Below are 19441 nucleotides of genomic sequence, written 5' to 3'. Positions count from 1 at the left end.
TTCCTTTATAAGCTATGAAGTCTATTAACAAACCAGAGCAGACTGAGGAAATAAATTTAATGAAAATATGAATTTTGCCAATGTGACCTTTGAATGATGTAAATGTTTTACAAAGATTCTTCTTTTTCCCTTTACATCTACAGGTAAGGATGATATGGATATGTGTGAGCTTAATCTTGAAGAGACTGGTTTAACTCGAAAGCGAGGTGCTGAAATTTTGCCGAGACAGTTTGAAGAAATTTGGGAGCGCTGTGGAGGTATCCAGTACCTTCAAAGTGCAATTGAAAGCAGACAAGCTCGTCCTACATATGCTACGGCTATGCTGCAGAACCTATTGAAATAAATAAATGGTCATTTTGCACAGTAGCATTCAAGATGAGAACCCTTGCCCACAATACAAAGGGAAGAGCTCTTCTGTGCAACAGAGGGCGTAAATGTTCTATAATCATATTAGAGATGTTTAATATAAAGTGAACAGATTTTATTAATCAAGTGGTTTGTTAATTTGTACCCTATTATATTTAATTTGTGTAGTCAGCTTTACTAGCTATGAGAACTCTGAAGAATTTTCAGTCAGTGTAGGTTGTAGCACTATGTTTATACACTGCATTTTTCTTAGCAGTTTCTGTTACTGCAACTTTAAATGATCTATCAGTAGTTGGGTACATAGTACAAAGAATGGCATCACAACCATCTTTTTATAAAATTGCCTCTTCAAAATACTAAATAATGGGCTTTAAGTGGTGGCCTAGTCAAGAGTTTATGCTGTATCTCATAACTGGAATTGTGGGGCCTTAGCTTTGACTTCTGTTCTGGAGAAGTTGGAGTGTACTTTTATATAATCTGAGATATTTTATGTCCTGATTTGAAAATTGGTTAGTGTCTATATTTGCTAACTTTCTCTGTAAGTGATGGGAAATCCTTCTATACTTCAGACTCATAACTTCCGACTGTTTCTGTTACTGTTCTGTTACTGTTCCTACTGCATTCTCTGTTTTGGTTTAAGAGAAACATTTTTTTTTTTTTTCTGTGCATTCAGAGAAGAGAGTTCATGTATGTTGATACTGAGTAATATTGTACACAAATAATATATTGCTCATTACAGCTTATACCACTTATTTCTGTTTCTTTTCCTTATTTTTTCTTTAAATACAAAGCTTTTTTATTTTTTTATTTTTATTTTTATTTTTTTTTCTTGGGACCAAATTTCTGTTAAGAAAATATGTCCATTCTTGGGCAGCTCACTTATCCATGTAGTGTAATTTAAATATAGCATGCAAAATTGTCCAAGACTTGTATCTGGAGGCAGATAAGGATAGCATAAGGGAAATCTGGTCACCTTCTGGATGGAAATGTAACATAACACTGAGACCTGTTTATTTTAATTGTAATGAGATGCACAAAGTCTGTACCTTTGGTTAGATATTTTAAAAATTTGGCCATCAACATAAAGCATCATCTACATGTTAAAGAATTAGCTACAAATTTTACTATACTAGAATATTATAGTCATTCAGACACTGATCTTTATCTTAATGTCTTTGTCAGTGTCCTAGCTTGTAACAGTTCCTTAACTAAGCAGTGAGAGATTTTGTGGATAAAAATTACTAATTTAATTCAGTTTTAAGATGGATCCCGTTTACTTATGTGATTGTTTCACCACACTGGCCATTATTTCAACAAAGTAGGCTTCATTATATATTATTTTTCTGTTAAGAACTGGAAATAATAAGTAACTTGATATTCTATTACTTATTCAACCTGATTCAAAAATGAAATCTTGCTCTACAAATTGAGAGCTTGCTCACAGTACGAAATAATTTCCTTTCAGTTTACAATGTTTGAAACCTTTTGAACCTTTATAAACTTTATAACTACATAAATGTATCATTAATGACTTCCAGGAGGTACAGTTTTGTAGCACAGATGAAGCTCATGATGTGTATGTCCTCGCTGACCGTAAATTATGCTTGCATGCATATGTCTAAATATTATTACAAATGCACTCCTTACTGCAATACATGTGAAGGTATTTGAGTAATACATTAACTCTGTATGAATTTGCCATGACAGGGAACTTCAACTTCCATTGCATACCCATTCTGCTTTTTGATCTTGTGATTGCAAACTGGTAAACGTGTTTTCATTTTGCTGAAAATTCCCCCTTCACTGAAGCAGTAAGTTTTGGCTGGATGATAAAAGGAGAATTGAATCATACTGTTGACTGCAACTTGTGTGCAGATCTATACAATATTACATGACTTTAAATGTACTTCTTATGAAGCATTATTGAATTTGGAATGAAGGTTTAAGAACTTCAGTCTCCAGAAACTTAAAACTGCAAAAACTTTGACCTTATATTTGACACAAGGAGAAGAAAATCGCTGAATTGATAGGGCTGAGAAGCCTTGTCTTATATTTATTTCTCTCTGGATTTGAATTCTTGACTTATCATGTTCAGGCTCAGCTTATATTTATAAAACAGATCGTAATGAGACTGAACACTAAGTAAAGAACCTCAGTACTTAAGTGTGTGTGCGTATGTTTGTGTGTATGTATATATACATATACATGCTTAAATGCTTAAGTATGTACGTGTGTGTATACATAAACGTCTGTAAATGTAACTGTGGGGAACTCTAAATGAAATTGTTAACGTAATTTTTCCAGTCTGTTCCTTTCACTATGCCAGTATTTCCTTGGCTGAAGCTGTTTCTTGACAGTAAGTTGTCTACAGACTGGTATTGGAAGGAAACTATTTGCCTGAATTGAGTGTTTGTGTTAGTTATATGATAAATGAATATTAAGTGTGAGGGAAATAAAATGGACTGTAATATTGTGGAAGAGGAACTGGTGGCTGGATGTTTTCAGTTTACACATTCCCCATCTCTGCATTGGTTGAGCAGTGTGCTTGAGAAATACATTCCATAAATCAGGGTATTCTAGTTCGCACAGTAGCATGCCTTTGTTCATTCTGTATCAAAACAATACAACTTTAGTTTTTGTCAGTCTTTTTGTGCAACAATTTTTTTTTTTTTTTTTTTCCCAAATGAAAAATATTCATCTATTTCTCCAGCTTTTCTCTGTTGTCTCATCTACTGTGTCAGAGAGTGATGCTGTCAGATGATTTGGAACCAGTCTCTGGTCTTAGGGATTGTGCTGTTATCTAATGCCCTTCTGATCTATTGCTCTGTGGAATAGAAAAGAGTTGTTTTTGAAGGAAAATGAGATTCTGTATGCCTCATTTGTATAACCATTTTCTCCTGCCTGTCAGTGCAGCTGCCCATTATAGTCGAGAGCTTCATGAAACACTCCAGAAAATAAGGAGAGGAAGAGAATCACTGGGCTACGTTCCTGACTAGTAACCAGTCTAGAGAGTGCTACTTAAGGATCATAAGGTCATTACATACTTGCCTATTACCCACTGTTGAGATTGGTTTTTCTTTTTGTCATTGAAGCCCTTGTTTAGTTGGGTTTTTTTTTTGTTTGTTTTTTGATTTTTTTTCCCCTGAAATATTTTTAAGGTATTTAAATGACCTCCTAATACTGTACTGAAAATCTAAACAAAGAAAATAAAATACATTCCATGTTGAAACCTCACTTGTATCTCTCTTGCTGCTTTAAAAAAGTTAAGTGGAGGAAGTAAGGGTAAATTAAGGTATAAGAAGGGTAGAAAAACTTCTGTGCTAAAACCTGTATCCTTGTATTGCAATTGTTTTTTTTAAAACTTTGCTGCTGTACTGTGAGAGTTTTATTGTAATCAGTGCAAACATTGTTTTCTAAGCTATTTACCATTTGCATCTACTTCATTTTCTTAACAGCGACTAGTGAAATTAGTTAGGATATGCTGTGTATATATGTGCGAGAGTTTTGGAGTTAAAGAAAAAAGAAGAAAAGGCTATTAATCTTGCCTCTTTCATGGGCTGAATCAGAGTATTATATTTCAGTTCAATACAGTTGAAGAAATTCAGGCTTTGATAGTTTTTAGGTGTAATTTTGTGTCAGTATCTTTATGCTGTGGTTGGAACTACAATTAAAGTACAGTTTAATATCATGTTTCAGATAATGTGATGCACCTTAGTGTGAGATTAAATACCAGTTCAATCCCAGAAAAATTTTCAAGGAGATGGTTTTATTATAATTTATTGAAATACAAAAGGCTTACATCCAGCAAATATATTTGGTAATTAATAGTTAAGAGTGATAAATGCAGTTATGAACAATCATTATTAAAGTACACAAGTTAAAATTACTTATTTTTTAAACTAATAATAATGGGCATGGAAAGAGAGATGCTAAACACATACAAAAATACATTTGTAATGAAAAAAAAAAAAAAAAAAGAAGAAGGAAAGAATGCCTTTAGCATTCTTAATGCATCTTAACTTACATGAGCAATTGTAAAAAGCTAACACTGCTGGCGTGGGACATCACCCCTGCCATGTAACAAGTATTTTTGAAGTGAGCTTCATATTGAAGTTACTGTGTAAAATGGTGTCTTTAGTGGTTTGTTTTGAAGTGTTTCCTAGTTAAATAGAGGAAGGAAAAATACAATTTCAGCTGTGGAATCATCTTCATCATAGTATCATAGTCTCGTGTGGGTTGGAAGGGACCTTAGAGATCATCGAGTCCAACCCCCCAGGATTCAAGCCTCTGTGTAGCAGAGCGGCACTTCTACCACTTGCACCACAAGGGGGATTCGAACCCAGGGCCTCCGGTGTTGCATCGCGGCATTCCTACCACTTGCGCCACCGGGGCACACCTAAACATCCTAAAATTGTTTTCTTGGTGCGTTGCTTTCATTTGTACATAATCACCAGTTCTGTTGGTTTTGTAAGGAGACCTGTTTTTGCTGTCATTTGGAATTTATAAACACTGTCAAGGACATATAAGAAGGTAAGGTTCATTCTTTGTTGTAACTGTGTGGTACTGAGAGCTAGAAAGAATTGCAACTGAAATCAGCTATGTCCTGAATACATGAAAGTTTCACATCTGAATGAGGAGCTGTCATGCAGTATAGCCATGAACTTTGCAGAAGCTCACTTTGAGCTGTAAGTACAACTTCTGATTTGTGCCAAGCAGCAAACAGCGCCTAAACGTTAAACAGCACTGGCATGGCACACATCTATGAATATACTCAAGACAAAGATATTCCAGGTAAAGTAATGCTCCTATTTGAATCAGGATTATGGATTCATAGAGCATGAGTTGTTAAGCCTATTAAATAATTAATGGGCACTCGTTGTCTGCCAAGGGTTCTTCTAGAGAAACTAACAGTAACCTGATATGATTGGTATGTACTGAGTTTAAAGTATGTTTGTGCGTGACTGTAATTTATTTCCTAGGTAGTTGGGAATGTAAATCCCGTGATCTTAAAGGATGAAGAAAACTACAAGCATTTCACCTATTCAGAAAGTCTGAAGTGCTTGGATTAGACAGTTGGCCTGAGCTCTTCGGAAGCCGCCTGGATGTGGCGCTGGGCACCCTGCTCTAGGTCCCTGCTTGTGTGGGGGTTGGGCCGGGTGAACCAAAGGTCCCTGCCAACCTCAGCCGTGATGGGATTCTGTCACCAGGAATTAACTGGTGAAGTATGTACATACATATGTATACATATATTAACAGAGACACAAGAACCTTAAATTCAGGGAAGCCATTAAGCACAACTACAATTTCTGTGTAATTTCTGGTCTGAGTATTGCAAGGAGAGGATGAAAACATTCCCAAATGCTTTTAATGTAGCCTTTGGTAAGAGTTGAAAATGTTACTTTTGACACCTCTTTCTTCCATGTTTGCCACTTGCTTTGCTGTAGTGTGTGTAAGCAAGGTTAATAAAATGGCGCAGGTCTGCTTTACAGTTTTGTCTGCATTTTTACCAGGCTGGTTGTAATAATGCAGTATTGCAAAAAAATGTCACTTCTGAGCAAAAGCTGTTTCTAGCACTAGGCTCTTACAGGTAGGATTAAGATATATACATACTGTATGCTGAGTGCATGCACCTTAACACAGGTTACTTCTTACCAGGCAAATTTTAGACATGGTCGAATAGTTGATCAACGAGGTCAAGCTGTTTTTCTGTAATGACACGACGTGTTTAATGTGTACTGATATGAAAGTGATGCATCATTAGGAATCCTCAGATTTTTTTTGTTACATGTTATCCACCTGAATTCCAGTCTTGATTAATGCAGACCTCCTTATTCTGAATACCTGCAAAAGAAATTCTCATAAGATATTTAAGAAGCATTTTGAATTTCAAAATACGTAATTTAACTACTGCTCATAGTGAGGAACTCACTTAAATCTTATGTGAGATCATCTCCACTTCCTTCTAAGGAGAATTAAGTTGGTCCTACACCTGAAGTTATTTTACATACTAAATCATAGAGAAGAATTATGATTTTGTTGTCCTTGGTGTGACAATGCTGTGTTTGTGTGTGAATAACAAATATGGACTATACTGACTATGCTGACTATATATAAGGGCGTACTTGTGAGCATTTTTTCAGCATAGTATTCTGCAAAAGAAGCCTTAGCTAAAGGGTCCACGGGATTCACAATCACAGCACACTTGGAATAAATTACAGTTTGGGATGTTTAGTTCGTCAGCATTGGTTTGGTGTAAGAGCAGCTGCAGTGCTGAGCAAACTCACGTGTTTCTGAAACCTAATGTCTGGTACTCGTGAACTGAGTCCAGCTCATCCATCTCTGGTGCTTCAGGTCTCACGATTGCGATAATGACCTGTGAAACTGATGGGGTGCTCAAACTTGCAGTGCTGTCTTATCATTTTAATCCAGAATACTGTCTGCTTGATCATCAAAGTGACTGACATGAGAATAAAATAAATGGCAGTCTTTGTTTTCTACTCAAATATGATTTCAGTCATCTTGGTGGCTGAGAGTCGCTCTTGCAGAGGATGATGCTTCATGACAGTCAGCGGTTTTGATGAGCAAAGAATGACATTTTGTATATTTCTGAGGGGGAATCTATAATGACTATCAAGCTTGATCTGCACTGCATCAAAATAAGTCGTCTGTATCCATGTGAATTGGATTTAGTACCATCTCTTTTTCTTTTTTGTCTTTGGGGTTAGATCCATTACTGAGTTTTGCCAGATAACACATTGAAATTGAAGCTTATTCATCCCCAAGTGCCGTGTATGAGCACAAATAAATGTTACGTTGGTAGAATAGCATTTGACAGATCAACTGCAAAACAATAGATGTTACAGACAGCTGGAGGGTAATACTCTTTCAGCTGAAAGCAGTGTCTTACTTTTCTGCACCCTTTTGGCTGAACAAAGGAGATGCAGCAGTGTCCCTGATAGGGACAGGAGGTATTACAAGAGAAATGTTGCATTTTGAATGAGCTCGTGTTTTCACCTTCCATCTCTAAGGAACAAAGAGCACATGCCACACTGAAGTAGGCAGCAGAGAAATCAGGTCGACAGGATTGCTTTCTCAGGACGTTTGCTGTTTCAGTCTGAAGGGACCCATATTCTTGAATGCACGCATTCTAGCTTGTTGTCACACTCTGCTTTGACTCGCAGTTGTTTTATTTTTTCATATCGCTGTTTGCTGAGCAAGACAGGCAGTGTTCCCAGTGCGCTAACCATGCACAGTGCTGTCTGCCATTGTCACCCTCTTGCAAGCATTTCCTCTCTTCTGAGCTCAGAAAAGGAAGAGCCAGGTCTTCATAGAGACACAAAACATGTTTCTTACACATTGCAGTGCAAAGCAAAACATAATTATAAAATTGCCATTTTCAGTTTGGCTTAAAAATTGTAGATATCCACCTCTTCCTGAAAATTTGATTGGAGTGCCATATTCTGTTCTAAAATCGTACCCCCAAAAGGAGCTCGGAAGTGATCTTGAAGTGTTGCTCTTAGTTTCAGCTCACAAAAGCTGTGTTCTACATCTGTTTTTCCTCCCCCTTGTCTGTCAGCTTTTCCCCAATCATTAAAAGCATATCTTGCCAAAAGCTTTGGAAGTGGATACTCATATTGAACTTATGGTGAAAAAAATGGCCAAATACTTCTAATTTTTTGTTTATTCCATGTAGTTGCCTCATTTCTCAACTGAATTCATTTCCGTGACCAGATCTTGGGGAGAGCTGTGTCAGTACAATTCTAACAGTTTGCACTGCACTAAGCAGTGTTTTTAAACAAACTGTCATTCCTATTAAAACTTCCCCTTTGGTTTGCGTTTCTGTTGAACTTTCAAATTCATTTCAGGTGTTCCTTCCTTCTTCGTATTTAAATGACTGCTGCTGTTGTCCTGTTAAGCTTCCAAAGAAAAATGAGCTTTTCTCTGTATAGAAATCAGGTTGGATATTAGGAAATTTTCTCAGGAAGAGTTGTGATGCATTGGCACAGGCTGCCTGGAATGCTGGTGGAGTCACCATCCCCGGAGATGCTTGAGAACCTATGGATGTGGTACTGAGTGATGTGGTCAGTGGGCACAGTAGGGACGGGCTGGTGATTGCACTAGTGGATCTTAGAGATCTTTTTCAACCTTAATAATTCTGTGATTTTTTGAACTAGTTAAGAGAGGCTTCCTGGTAACACTTGCCAAGAGGAAACAGTAGAAGTTTAAAGCTCTTGAAAATAATCACAAACCTTGGTTTTTGTCTGTGGGATGCTGGAAATGCAGAATTTCACAGACTAACTTGTCAGTCCTGGCTTTGTAAACTGGTCTGGTGACCTAAAACATGACATTGGAGAGGGGAAGAAAGAAAAGGTTATTTTACTCAATAATTTACAGAAGGCACTTGGACAGACTGGAGCACCAAAGCCATGCAAAAGAAGAGAAAAGCAGTTCTGTGCTCTATTAGGAAAGATGGCAGAAAATGTGAAAAGTAAATACACAAATTAGTATTTTTAGTTCTGAAATTGCTGAGCAAGAGCTTAAAATCAGATTTAATTTAGTTGTAGAGCTAAGACATACAGGTGGACTCGTTATCTGAGTGGTGCTATGTGCTGAGGAGCAAGGAGAGAAGTTCCATGCATTTTACCTCCGTACTGAATTGTGTTTTCAAGTCTGTGTAATGCTTCTCGGTCAGTGGTCTCTGAGGAGCTACTGGCACAAGCACTTACACTACAAACCGTGTGGCAAAAGCTAGTTATGGCTTCATCGTGTTCGAAAGCAGAGTTAATCCTTGCAGCATGTTCTGAATTGCGGCTGCTGCGAGTGGGCCTTCTACAACGCAGAACATTTTTGTTTAGGTAAGTTTCAAATTGCATAATTAAAAAAAAGAGGAATATTTTTTTTGAAACGTGAGGGAAAAGATCATGAGCCGCTTACTCCAAATTAGAGTTTCTTTTGCTTTTTCTTCTTAACTTAATTATTAACATGATGAAAAGAAAAGCAAGGCTCAGTGAGCCAAGAACGACAAGTTTAAAAGTGAAGGGTTGTGTGGGTTCTGGAGCAAATTTTGCACAGCGCTGTTCTTGGTAAAACTTGTGTCTGCGTACAGGACATCTAAAATGGGGAGAGGAAGAGACAAATATACAGAACTTGAGGGCAGAAAATGCAGAATACCTCAAATGAAAACAAAGGAGAACATGCAATTAAATACAAGTATAATATTCACAATACAGTTAGCTGCTATGTATCTGTATGAAATAATGTGATTCATAACAGAGGAAGGAAAATACTCTTAGGTTCATGAGCATTAAGCAAAAAGCCACAGATTGGTTCTTTGCCGACTTAATGAAGGTCAAATAACATTCATGTTCTGGCACCTTAGTAGTTCAGGTGTGTTTCAGAATTATTCTTGAACATCCCTCTAAAGCCTATATTGTGTTTACTGGTGGCTTTAATCTGACTAGCAGGGTCTGAAGTAAAAGTTCCACCATAAAGAGCTTCCTTCAAGGCAGGGCAGAAGATTATTCTATTTCATGAGAACAGAGGGTTTCCAGTTGCTGGAAAAAATAGTGTGGTTTGGATGAATTCACAAGCAGATGCTTCCACATAGGTCAGAACTTACTATACAGACTGCATAAATAGGCAGAAGCTGCCGGTCTGTGTACTTTGCAAAATTTTTGTGTATTACTTTTAATACTTCTACTACTCCAACCACTGCTTTGGTAATTTCTGCACCTGGACCTTTCTGAAGTGGGAAGCCATTATTTTCTGCAGTGGGATCGTGCTGAAGCTTTCTTTGCTACTGCAGTAGAGCTTTCAGGAGGATCCCATTAGATGAAGGGCTCCCAGCTGTAGTAGTGCTGCTGCGCTAAGGCCTGTCTTGCAAGACACTGTGCTGAACTCTCTTTTCTGTGACTCCTACTGCAGAAAATGAATGCCAGCAGTGTTAGCTGAAGTGTCTGAATATTGAGCTCTTGGCTTATCACTACAGTTTATGCTGTTGAAAGTACATACTCAACTCCATTTGTTCATGGAATAGAACCAGGGGTCCATTAACAGAGTTCCAGTCAAGCATCATTTATTTACCTGCAGACAGCTCCTCTTCCTGGAACTAACTCACACTTCCCACCATTGTCACAAAGATGTGGTTCCATTTCGCACAAGCTCCGGCAGGGCAATCCATCCTGGCTTGCATAACCAGGTTTACAAAGGCAGTCAGCCTCTTTTGTCCACTCATTCATTATGCATTTGGAAAATTCGTCACATGCCATGAATTTGCATGGGTCTGCCTGATCAGCTGTAAAGGATGGGTAAATCATTAATGGGAGCATTGAGATGTCACCCTCCAAGTTATTTGGCAAGCTGGGTGGCAGCCAGAGAAAACAGTGCATGCCTGTGCATATTAGTGGGGTATAGTATGGCATAAGGGGACACATTTTTCTTCTCTGGGTAGCACAACAAGCATGCAAGCTTATGTTTGCTTGAACAGTTGTTTACCCCATCCTGTGATTTTTGTCTTGCTGACAAAATATTCATACTTGAATATTTTGATCAATTCTTGTTTTTTACTTTAAAGCGCTTGTTTTGTTCTCAAAGATGCTATGCTACCATCTTATATATGTGTCAGAACTAGTTTCTGCTGTAATCATCTGAAACAGATACTTTGTTTACATAATGAGGGGAAGGAATCAGCTTAGTGAGTATTGCACAACACTATGTAGACTGCAAGCTAGAAATAACAGCACTGTCCACAGAAAATACGTGCATTAGCATAGGGAAACCTTGCTGCGTGTTTATATATATTATATATATATATAGTATTAGTAAGAGAAGCCTCTTTGAGATTAAACACTGGGCCTTGGGCAGGCCCAGATCAGAGGCAGTGCAGAGCCCTGACTTCAGCTGTCACAGAAGTCTTGTTCTCCTTCCCCATTCTCTGCTTCTTCCTGGAAACGCATAAAGGACCCATTAAAGGCTGAGCTCAGCCCAGCTGTGTGCTGATGGAGTTGTAAGAAGGACCTCGTCTCCTGGAGGTGGTTTCGTGCGTGTCATAAGGTGAGGCCCATAAATAGAAGTCAGAAGATGAGAAGTGGCACAGGGGATACAGACTCTATTTTTATCAGCACACTGTTTCAATAAGATGTGTGAATCCAGTAAGGCAAAAAAATAATGATCGTGTGAAGAAGAGCGAGAATAGAGAAGGAAATGAGATCAGGTGGACAGGCAGGAGCAGGGCTACAAGCACAGCAGGTCCTGAGTTACCTGGACTCTCCAAAGGAGGTTTATGCACCTTGTTTTAGCTGTGGTGAAGAATCTGGTTTAACGACTGGTCTGTAGAAATCAGAATCACTCAAAAATCTGCTCTATCCCTGTAGGTGTTCAGGGCCGGGTTGGATGGGACCCTGGGCAGCTGAGCTGATAGGGGGCAGCTCTGCCCATTTCAAGGGGTTGGGCCTTGAGGTCCCTTCCAATCCAAGCCATTCTGTGATTCTGTGGTCAGCATGTGGTCATCAGAGGGCTGAAGCTCCTTTCCTATGAGGAAAGGTTGAGGGAACTGGGCTTGTTTAGCTTAGAGAAGAGAAGGCTCCGGAGAGACCTCATTGCGGTCTTTCAGTACTTGGAATGGCTGTTTACAAGGGTGGATATGATAAGACAACAGGGAATGGTTTAAAACTAAGACAGGGGAGGTTTAGGTTAGAGATTAGGAGAAAGTTTTTCATGTAGAGGGTTGTGGCACACTGGAACAGGTTGTCCAAGGAGGCTGTGGACGCCCCATCCCTGGAGGTATTCAAGCCCAAGCTGGATGTGGCTCTGGGCAGCCTGGTCTGGTGGTTTGTGACCCTACATGTAGCAGGGGTTTGAAACTAGGTGATCATTATTGTCCTTTTCAACCTAGGCCATTCTATAATTCTATGTGCTACAGTCCTGCAGTGCTAAGAAGCTGGAAGGTATCAGTGTTTCTTTACAACTGGATGATTTAGGCACAAACAGACTGCTGTGTTAGAGGGTCATTTTTGGTGCTGGTGTTTCATTTCCCTTTTATAAAGTTTTAGGCTTTGTACCTGCCATGCTCTGTAACTTTCTCTGTGTTTTCACTTTCTTTATCTGACAAAAACCAAAATGAGTGCAGATATTTTTAAAAGCCTGCTACATCACAGTTTGTTATTACTTATTTATGACTGATGTAATTAGTCTTTTTACAGCTGTAAAAGCTGTCGAGTGAGGTTGTGTGTTTTGGGCTGTCAGTTCCTATCAGCATTTCATTGTGATGTAACACTCTTACCGCTAGATGGCTCTTATTTTCACAATAAATAGGAACCTGCTGGCATTACCTTCATTTACTATACTTCCCTGCCCTTTCACAAAGTAAAAATACAGTGGGGCTATCAATCACCCATATGGAAATATGCTGAATTTCTAGAAGTGATTTAATCCATATTTACTACCAAAGCAGAAAACCTACAGTAGCCCAGAGTTCAGACTTATGTGTGTATTTGTATAGAGGTAACAAGATGGGTGTAGATGACATCAAATTGGTGGGAGCATCGATCTGCTTGAGGGAAAGGAAGGTTCTGCAGGGGGACTTGGATAGTCTGGTTTGATGGGCTTAGTCCAGTCACAGGATATTCAGCCAGGCCAAGTGCAGGTCTTGCACCTGGGTCATAACAACCCTATGCAGCTCTATGGGCTTGGAGCAGAGTGGCTTGAAAGCTGCATGGAGAAAAAGAACCTGAGGGTGTTAGCTTACAGCCAGCTGAACACAAGCCAGAAGCATGCCTTGTTGACCAAGAAAGCCAATGACATTCTGGCTTCTACAAGAAATAGTGTTGCCAGCAGGAGCAGAGAGGTGATTGTTCTCCTGTACTTGGCACCTTGAGTGTTGTGTTCAGTGTTGGCCCCCACTACAAGAAGGATACTGCGTAGCTTGAATATCTGCAGAAAGCAGCAAGGAAGCTGGTGAAGGTACTAGAAAGAAAGTTATGAGAAGCAGCTGAGGAAATTGGGCTGTTTGTTCTAGACAAGAAGTGGCTGATGGGAGAACTCATTGCTCCAACTATCTGAAAGGAGACTGCAGCGAGGAGGGGTCAGTCTCTTTTCTCAGGTGACAAGGAAATAGTCTCAAGTTTCACTCGGGGAGATTTAGATTGGGTATCAAGGAGAATTCTTTCATGGCGTGGGTGGTCAATCAATGGAACAGTCTGCCCAGGGAAGTGGTGGAGTCCTCATCCCTGGAGGTATTTAAGGCACTTGTGCACATGGCACTAATGGACATGATTTAGAGATAGGAACTTGGTTGGTCAGGTAGATGGCTGGATTTTATGATCTTGAAGGTCTTTTCCAACTTAGACTGTTTTACGACAATGGAAGGTTTTAAGTCAGGAGAGATCCTGGAATCACAAACCCACAGATAGCTATCTATTAGTAATATTTAGGACAGTATCTGTAGAATCCTAGTATTCCTAGAAATTTTCATTCTGCCCTGAAATCTATGGCCCTCTAAAGATAGATTTAATGATGTCCTAAGCAATGGTTTTCTTACATTGAAAAAATCATCAGAAATGATGTTTTACCTACTCAGATAATAGATTTGGATGAATCATTCCTGTGAACTGCACTTGAACTTCTTTTTCATCCATTCCTGTCTTCACCCAGGCATAGCCCTAATTTTTGTTTCCCTGTACTTGGCTCTTGATCTGAAAAGCAGCTGGTGTATGTACAAAGACCAACATCTCTGCTCAGCATTTCACTATAGTATGGAAGTACATCTATAGATAGCTGAATCTGCAAGATTATATATATATTTATATATTGTATTACTCCTGATATCTCACTAGTAGGTTATTCATAAAGAAATTATTTCCAAAAATTGAATCTTTCTAAAGCTGTAGAATTTTTTGGGGAAAAACCAAACCCACTTAGTTTTGATTTAGCATAAATCTTAGTATCATAGTCTTACCTGGCTCAATATCCAGGGAGTAGCTGTCAATCTCCAAATTGAGGCGTTGGGCGGCAGCGTCGCAGAAGTCTTCCAAAACACAATGTACTGCTTCTGTGATATTGTATGGCACTGTTCTGGCAAATTTCATTTTACTGTTGACAATCACACTTCCATTCCTGAAATTAAGTATTTCCAGTTGCTTAAAACCTGTAAGGTTGGACTGAAGGTATGGAAGTAGCTGCAAAACAAAAAGGAGGTTTTTATTTTACCTTACTGTCAATGTCTAGATGCTATCATTTCTAATTGCATTTAGTTACCAAGTACACGCACTGCATGCTTATTTCTCCAATTTTAATATAGTTGCTGAACTTCACCACTAAATTCACCTTTTTATGTTTTGATATTTTGGGACTCTTGCATCTTTCTTAATAATGTATTGAGTTGGGCAGCTGTAATTTTCCCTGTACTGAAATGCATGGCAGCTGGGGAACTTATTCATCTGAAGGAAAAAATATCACTGTGCTCAAAAGCCAACTGTAATTATTTTCAAATGTTCAATCTGGGCAGGTTAGGACATAGCAAAACAGGTGTGCTACTGAGCTGACCTGTTGCCCTATTGTACCCATAAAGAAAATCCATATTTAATCACCAGCTTAGCTTCTGCTAAGCTATGATATCTTTTATAAGGCTATTTTTAAATTCGGCATAGAGACACAAGTCTTAGATGTATTCAGAACTGTTGAAGTAATCTAAGCTAAAGCCAAATAATAACATGCAAGGCATATATCTGGAGTCCTTTGAACAAGTAAACACTTAAATAACTGAGTTCATAGAGTGCTTTTTCACACTCAGGGAACATCTCAGGGTTATGAGTCCCTTAATAGTGCTGCTTATCAGACTGAACTGCAGCAGGGTCCAAAATACTGTGCATTCCAGGGCTGACTGAGCCAACTGGCAGAATTTCCTTGCCAGAACCCCTTGGTACAACTCTGGCATAAAGCTAGTTGCTGTTCTTCCTGAGTTATAGAGCAATAATTAATGTAATTTAGTGATGATGGATGTGCATTTGTTTTCAGACTGTATCTGACTATTGCCATGTGTTGTTCAGGTTGCTCTTCACCCACCAATTGCATGAACTGTTGTTCTAGAGCTTTGTATTCCTGTGAGCTCCGGTTGAAGAGATCGTCGGAGAAGTGCATGTTTGTTACCCTCAGGCTGAAGAAAACCACAAGCTCTTTGCCTTTGGCTGCTGTTGTCATGGAGCTGGTGGTCACATACTTCAGCGTGGGAGTTTGGGTGGCTTCTGCAGGCTCATCTGTCTGCACTGAGATGTAGCCACTGCCATGCTCTGCCTCATCCAGCACTGCTGTGCTCTTTGCACCAACGCCATCCAACTCAGCAGCAATGTCCTGCACTCCTGTACTTGCATGGTCAGGAGGAGCGCTGGCAGCTGCTGGCATTGTGGTGTCTGGTACTTCGGGGGACTGGTCAATGACAACAGAGTGGCTGTAGAATGGGCTGGTCACTGTGGGTGGCAGAGTTTGGTCTGGTGGCAGCACTGCTGCAAAAGTGACCTCTGGCTGCGTGGCAAAGAGATCGCTTGAACCAATAAGGAAAGGCAACGTTTTGTAAGTGCTGGTTGTAACCAGAATGTCATCACCTGATGATTCTAGTTCATCCATGGTCTTCACTGCTGCAGAAAAACAGGGGAAAGACAAAGAGTTTGTTTCCAAAATGAGCATAGCAAACCCTGAGCATGGAGCCAACATTATGCGGTATTTCCATTGAAGCATTTTTAAAAGGAAGATTTAATGCTACTTAAACATGAAAATGCTATTTCCATCAGCAAAGAACTACAGGAATGAAACACCTTATCCACATGTTTGTGTGATGAGATTTCTGTAGGTGATGTGTTTAAGTAATAATTACACCCCGTAAGTATTTCCAGAGCAATTCCTAATGCAGTCTTGTTTTGAAGGCATATAATTGTGCTGTCAGTTTATATTGACAGAAAGAGTAGATTGCAGCTTTGAGTTGTCTGCTTGGATCAGTTCTATGCCAGAGTCATTCTGTTGCTCCCCTCTCTGCTAGAGGTTATTACTAGTTGCTAGTAATCATAAAATGTTTCCAAGCAAAATGGTGAAGCAATCTCCTTTGATTTACCTGGAAGACAACAGCAGCAGTGAAAACAAATTCAAACCCTAAGAAATCATTTGCCACCCACCGTCTGACCCTGATGCTAAACTTTCATGAGGTTCCCAGTAAGGCTTGGCATGGAGTTAGGCTTTGTGATGGATGTACCTGAAATCCAAATCTGAAGTGTGATGAAACTCTTAAACTGGCTTTCAGCTACCTGCCTGCCATAATCTTACAGAAAATGATGGCTTCTATCCCACAGACATCTACTATAGCTGTGTCCTTTTCCTGATAGGACATTTTTCCTCCAATTAATGAATTATTCTGTTATCTTCTTCCTCTCAGGGGCCAATGAAGGAACTGAACAATTGCTTGCACTGGGAATAACCCTCATGAAGAGAGATGACAAATATTCCACAAATAGTTGCCCATGGAAGGTCTTTGCATCCCTTTCTGTTTCTTTGCTTCTGAATGAATGAGGACTGAACTGCTGCTGTATCGCTGTTTTTAGGGGAAAAAAAGTTTATTTTCAGTAAAGAAAAACTTAAGGTAAGATTGCTGCCTATATTGTTTACAATAGTATTTTGACGTGCTCTTTGCTTCCTCCCTGCAGACAGAATGACTTGGTCAAACATTAATCTGCCTAATATGTTTGGTTTTTTCTTCTATAGAGCCACTATTGAAACACTGCTTCCTTTTCATCATTCTTTCCTCTATTGATATAACATACATTTTTGTACTCCGGGTGAGGCTAGCATGCTTTATTAGGAATCTATAGCCTCATTCTGCTAAGTTGGCCATGCAACTAACTAGTGCTTGTGAAAGAGCCAGACTTAATTTTTGGTTCTGCCTTACACTCTTTGGGAATCTTGAGAATACATCTTTTGTGTTACTGATTGCACTTCTAAGGAACATCTAACAGTTAAGTGCATCCTCTAAGCCAGTCAGTCATCTTTTCTCCATTTTAGACCCCAGAGAAGCACTTATCTCAAATAAAGGACCGTGCAAATGTATGTTGGATCTTTTGATCATCAGATGCTCAATTTTTCTCTTTACACAGTTTTTGTTGTCTAAATCAATTCCTTCAGCTCCTCTTAGCATTACTGAGGTTCACTGGCATCTTTGAATGTTGAGAGTGATAAGAACTAAGAGTATTTTTGGAAAGGAAAACAGTTCTCATGGTGTTACAGTTAGACTCTACCAGTAGACAAGCATAGTTCTGACACTGGTGAATGTCCCAAGCATTTTACTGTAGAACAGCAGAATTGTGATCAAATATGAAGTGCTCCTCTTAATTCTTCGTTTTTACATCTGTTGTACATTTTTAATATGCTCTGAATAGGAAAGATCTAGCTTTCTACTTTTTTTGTTTATTTGTTTTTGTTTTCTGAAGGAAAATTAACTCTTAGAGATCGTTTCAGAAATAACCCAAATAGGCTGAACCAGAAGTTTTCAGATAAAAGATTCTGGAAAGACCATGACAGCAGCTGTTTCCATTTGTGCAGTCACGGTATCTGTAAGTAGTGCAAATTTTATTCCATTATAAAAATATCTGGCTGATAGCACAATGTATTTTAAGGCTGTTTTTAACAAGTAATGAGTAATAATGGATGCAAACATAATAAGAGGGCCACAGCCTTCATCCTTGCAATCCTAGAGACTATCCAGAAGAGAAGAGCAAAGTGCTGTGCAGGTCCAGGGTTCTGCATGGATCATGAAACACTAAACGCTACACTACAGCTCAAGGCCCCAGTGCTTAATCGGGATCTTGAGATGCTTTTCTCTTATGTCCTTATGTTTCTTGTGTAATCAAAGATACAGACAGATTAGGTAAACAAATCCAAAACAAACCAGGTGATGTTCTCCATTTACAAAGCTCTTGTCATTACTTGTGATGCTGATAAGAAGTGAGAGTCCCTTATTAGTTAAGGGAACCCAGAAAAGATCTCTTAGCATTAGTGCTTGTGGCATTAATGCAGGATTATCTACTGATGGGATGAACCAGTGGCTCCACAGAGCAAGGAAAACATGCCAACATATACCTGAGCATACGGCTGTGATGGAGTTATTGGGTTATATTTGAGGAAGATGTAACTTCAGGAGAAATAGGTACTGAAACAGCTGCAAAGCTGCAGCAAGTGTGAAAAAGTATAACCACACATATACTACAGATTTGGAATACAGCTCTATATGAGTAGTAGACACGCACGTATGTATATATATTATATATGTATACACACACATACACACACACACATATATATAAGCTATACATAGACTATAAATATCTTCAGATTACAAACAAGGTAACTTAAGAGGTCTTGAGGGCACAACAAGTTGACCCCTGGGGCATGAATCACCAGTTCTCATATGCTGCCAGTTCCTGCCTCCTAGTCACTCTCTCTCCAGATGAGAGAGTGATAAAGCACGGAGATGACGGAAATCTGTTGCAACATGACAGGAAATGGGTTCATGTAAAATCCTGCTGAGCACTCACTGCAACACAGCACGAGTCGCAGGGTCTCTGACCTTTCGTTTTTTTGCACTGTGTACTGTACTACTGCTCACACAAGAGACGTATTGAAAACAGCAGTAAAATGATTTGCAACAGGTTTTGCCAAGCTCTTCCTCTGTCTGCATGAGACTGAGATGAGATCAGTATTAGTTAAAAATATTCTTGAAACATAAAGATGACCCAAATATTTGGAATCCAGAAGACTCTTTTGCATATAAAATATTGTTTTTTATATATATACACATATATACCGCCTGGACGCCTACCTGTGTGACATGGTGTGGGGAGCCTGCTTTGGCAGGGGGGTTGGACTCGATGATCTCTAGAGGTCCCTTCCAACCCCTACAATTCCGTGATTCTGTGATATATGTATCTGTTATTTTGAAATAGAACTCAAAGCACACTTAAACTACTTCTTCACAGAGCAATTAGTGGTAACCCGTTATCCAGTTTGCCTTTTTAAAGTGAGATTATTACAACAAAAAGAC

At 39.1% G+C, this 19441-nt stretch overlaps 2 protein-coding genes across 9 annotated transcripts in view; one reads left to right on the top strand and one right to left on the bottom strand.

Annotated features, from left to right (window-relative positions):
* The window catches only part of MYO6 (myosin VI), a 91866-nt gene extending 88266 nt beyond the window's left edge, over positions 1-3600 (top strand). For all 8 annotated transcript variants that reach the window (XM_032443538.1, XM_032443537.1, XM_032443536.1 and 5 more), the window contains one exon: positions 144-3600. In XM_032443538.1, the coding sequence (XP_032299429.1) occupies positions 144-343 (200 nt within the window). In that variant the 3' untranslated portion in view covers positions 344-3600. The remainder of the gene's footprint in view (positions 1-143) is intronic.
* Positions 3601-4699: 1099 nt separating this feature from the next.
* The window catches only part of IMPG1 (interphotoreceptor matrix proteoglycan 1), a 52066-nt gene continuing 37324 nt past the window's right edge, over positions 4700-19441 (bottom strand). The window contains exons 13-17 of the mRNA XM_015859062.2: positions 15427-15995; positions 14321-14540; positions 10450-10660; positions 8616-8700; positions 4700-6207 (exon numbers count right to left, since the gene is read on the bottom strand). Of these exons, the coding sequence (XP_015714548.2) occupies positions 8661-8700; positions 10450-10660; positions 14321-14540; positions 15427-15995 (1040 nt within the window). The 3' untranslated portion in view covers positions 4700-6207; positions 8616-8660. The remainder of the gene's footprint in view (positions 6208-8615; positions 8701-10449; positions 10661-14320; positions 14541-15426; positions 15996-19441) is intronic.

Source organism: Coturnix japonica, chromosome 3, assembly GCF_001577835.2.
Source record: "Coturnix japonica isolate 7356 chromosome 3, Coturnix japonica 2.1, whole genome shotgun sequence".
In the NCBI taxonomy this organism is placed as follows: domain Eukaryota; kingdom Metazoa; phylum Chordata; class Aves; order Galliformes; family Phasianidae; genus Coturnix; species Coturnix japonica.
This window is presented reverse-complemented; position numbering and strand designations above follow the sequence as displayed.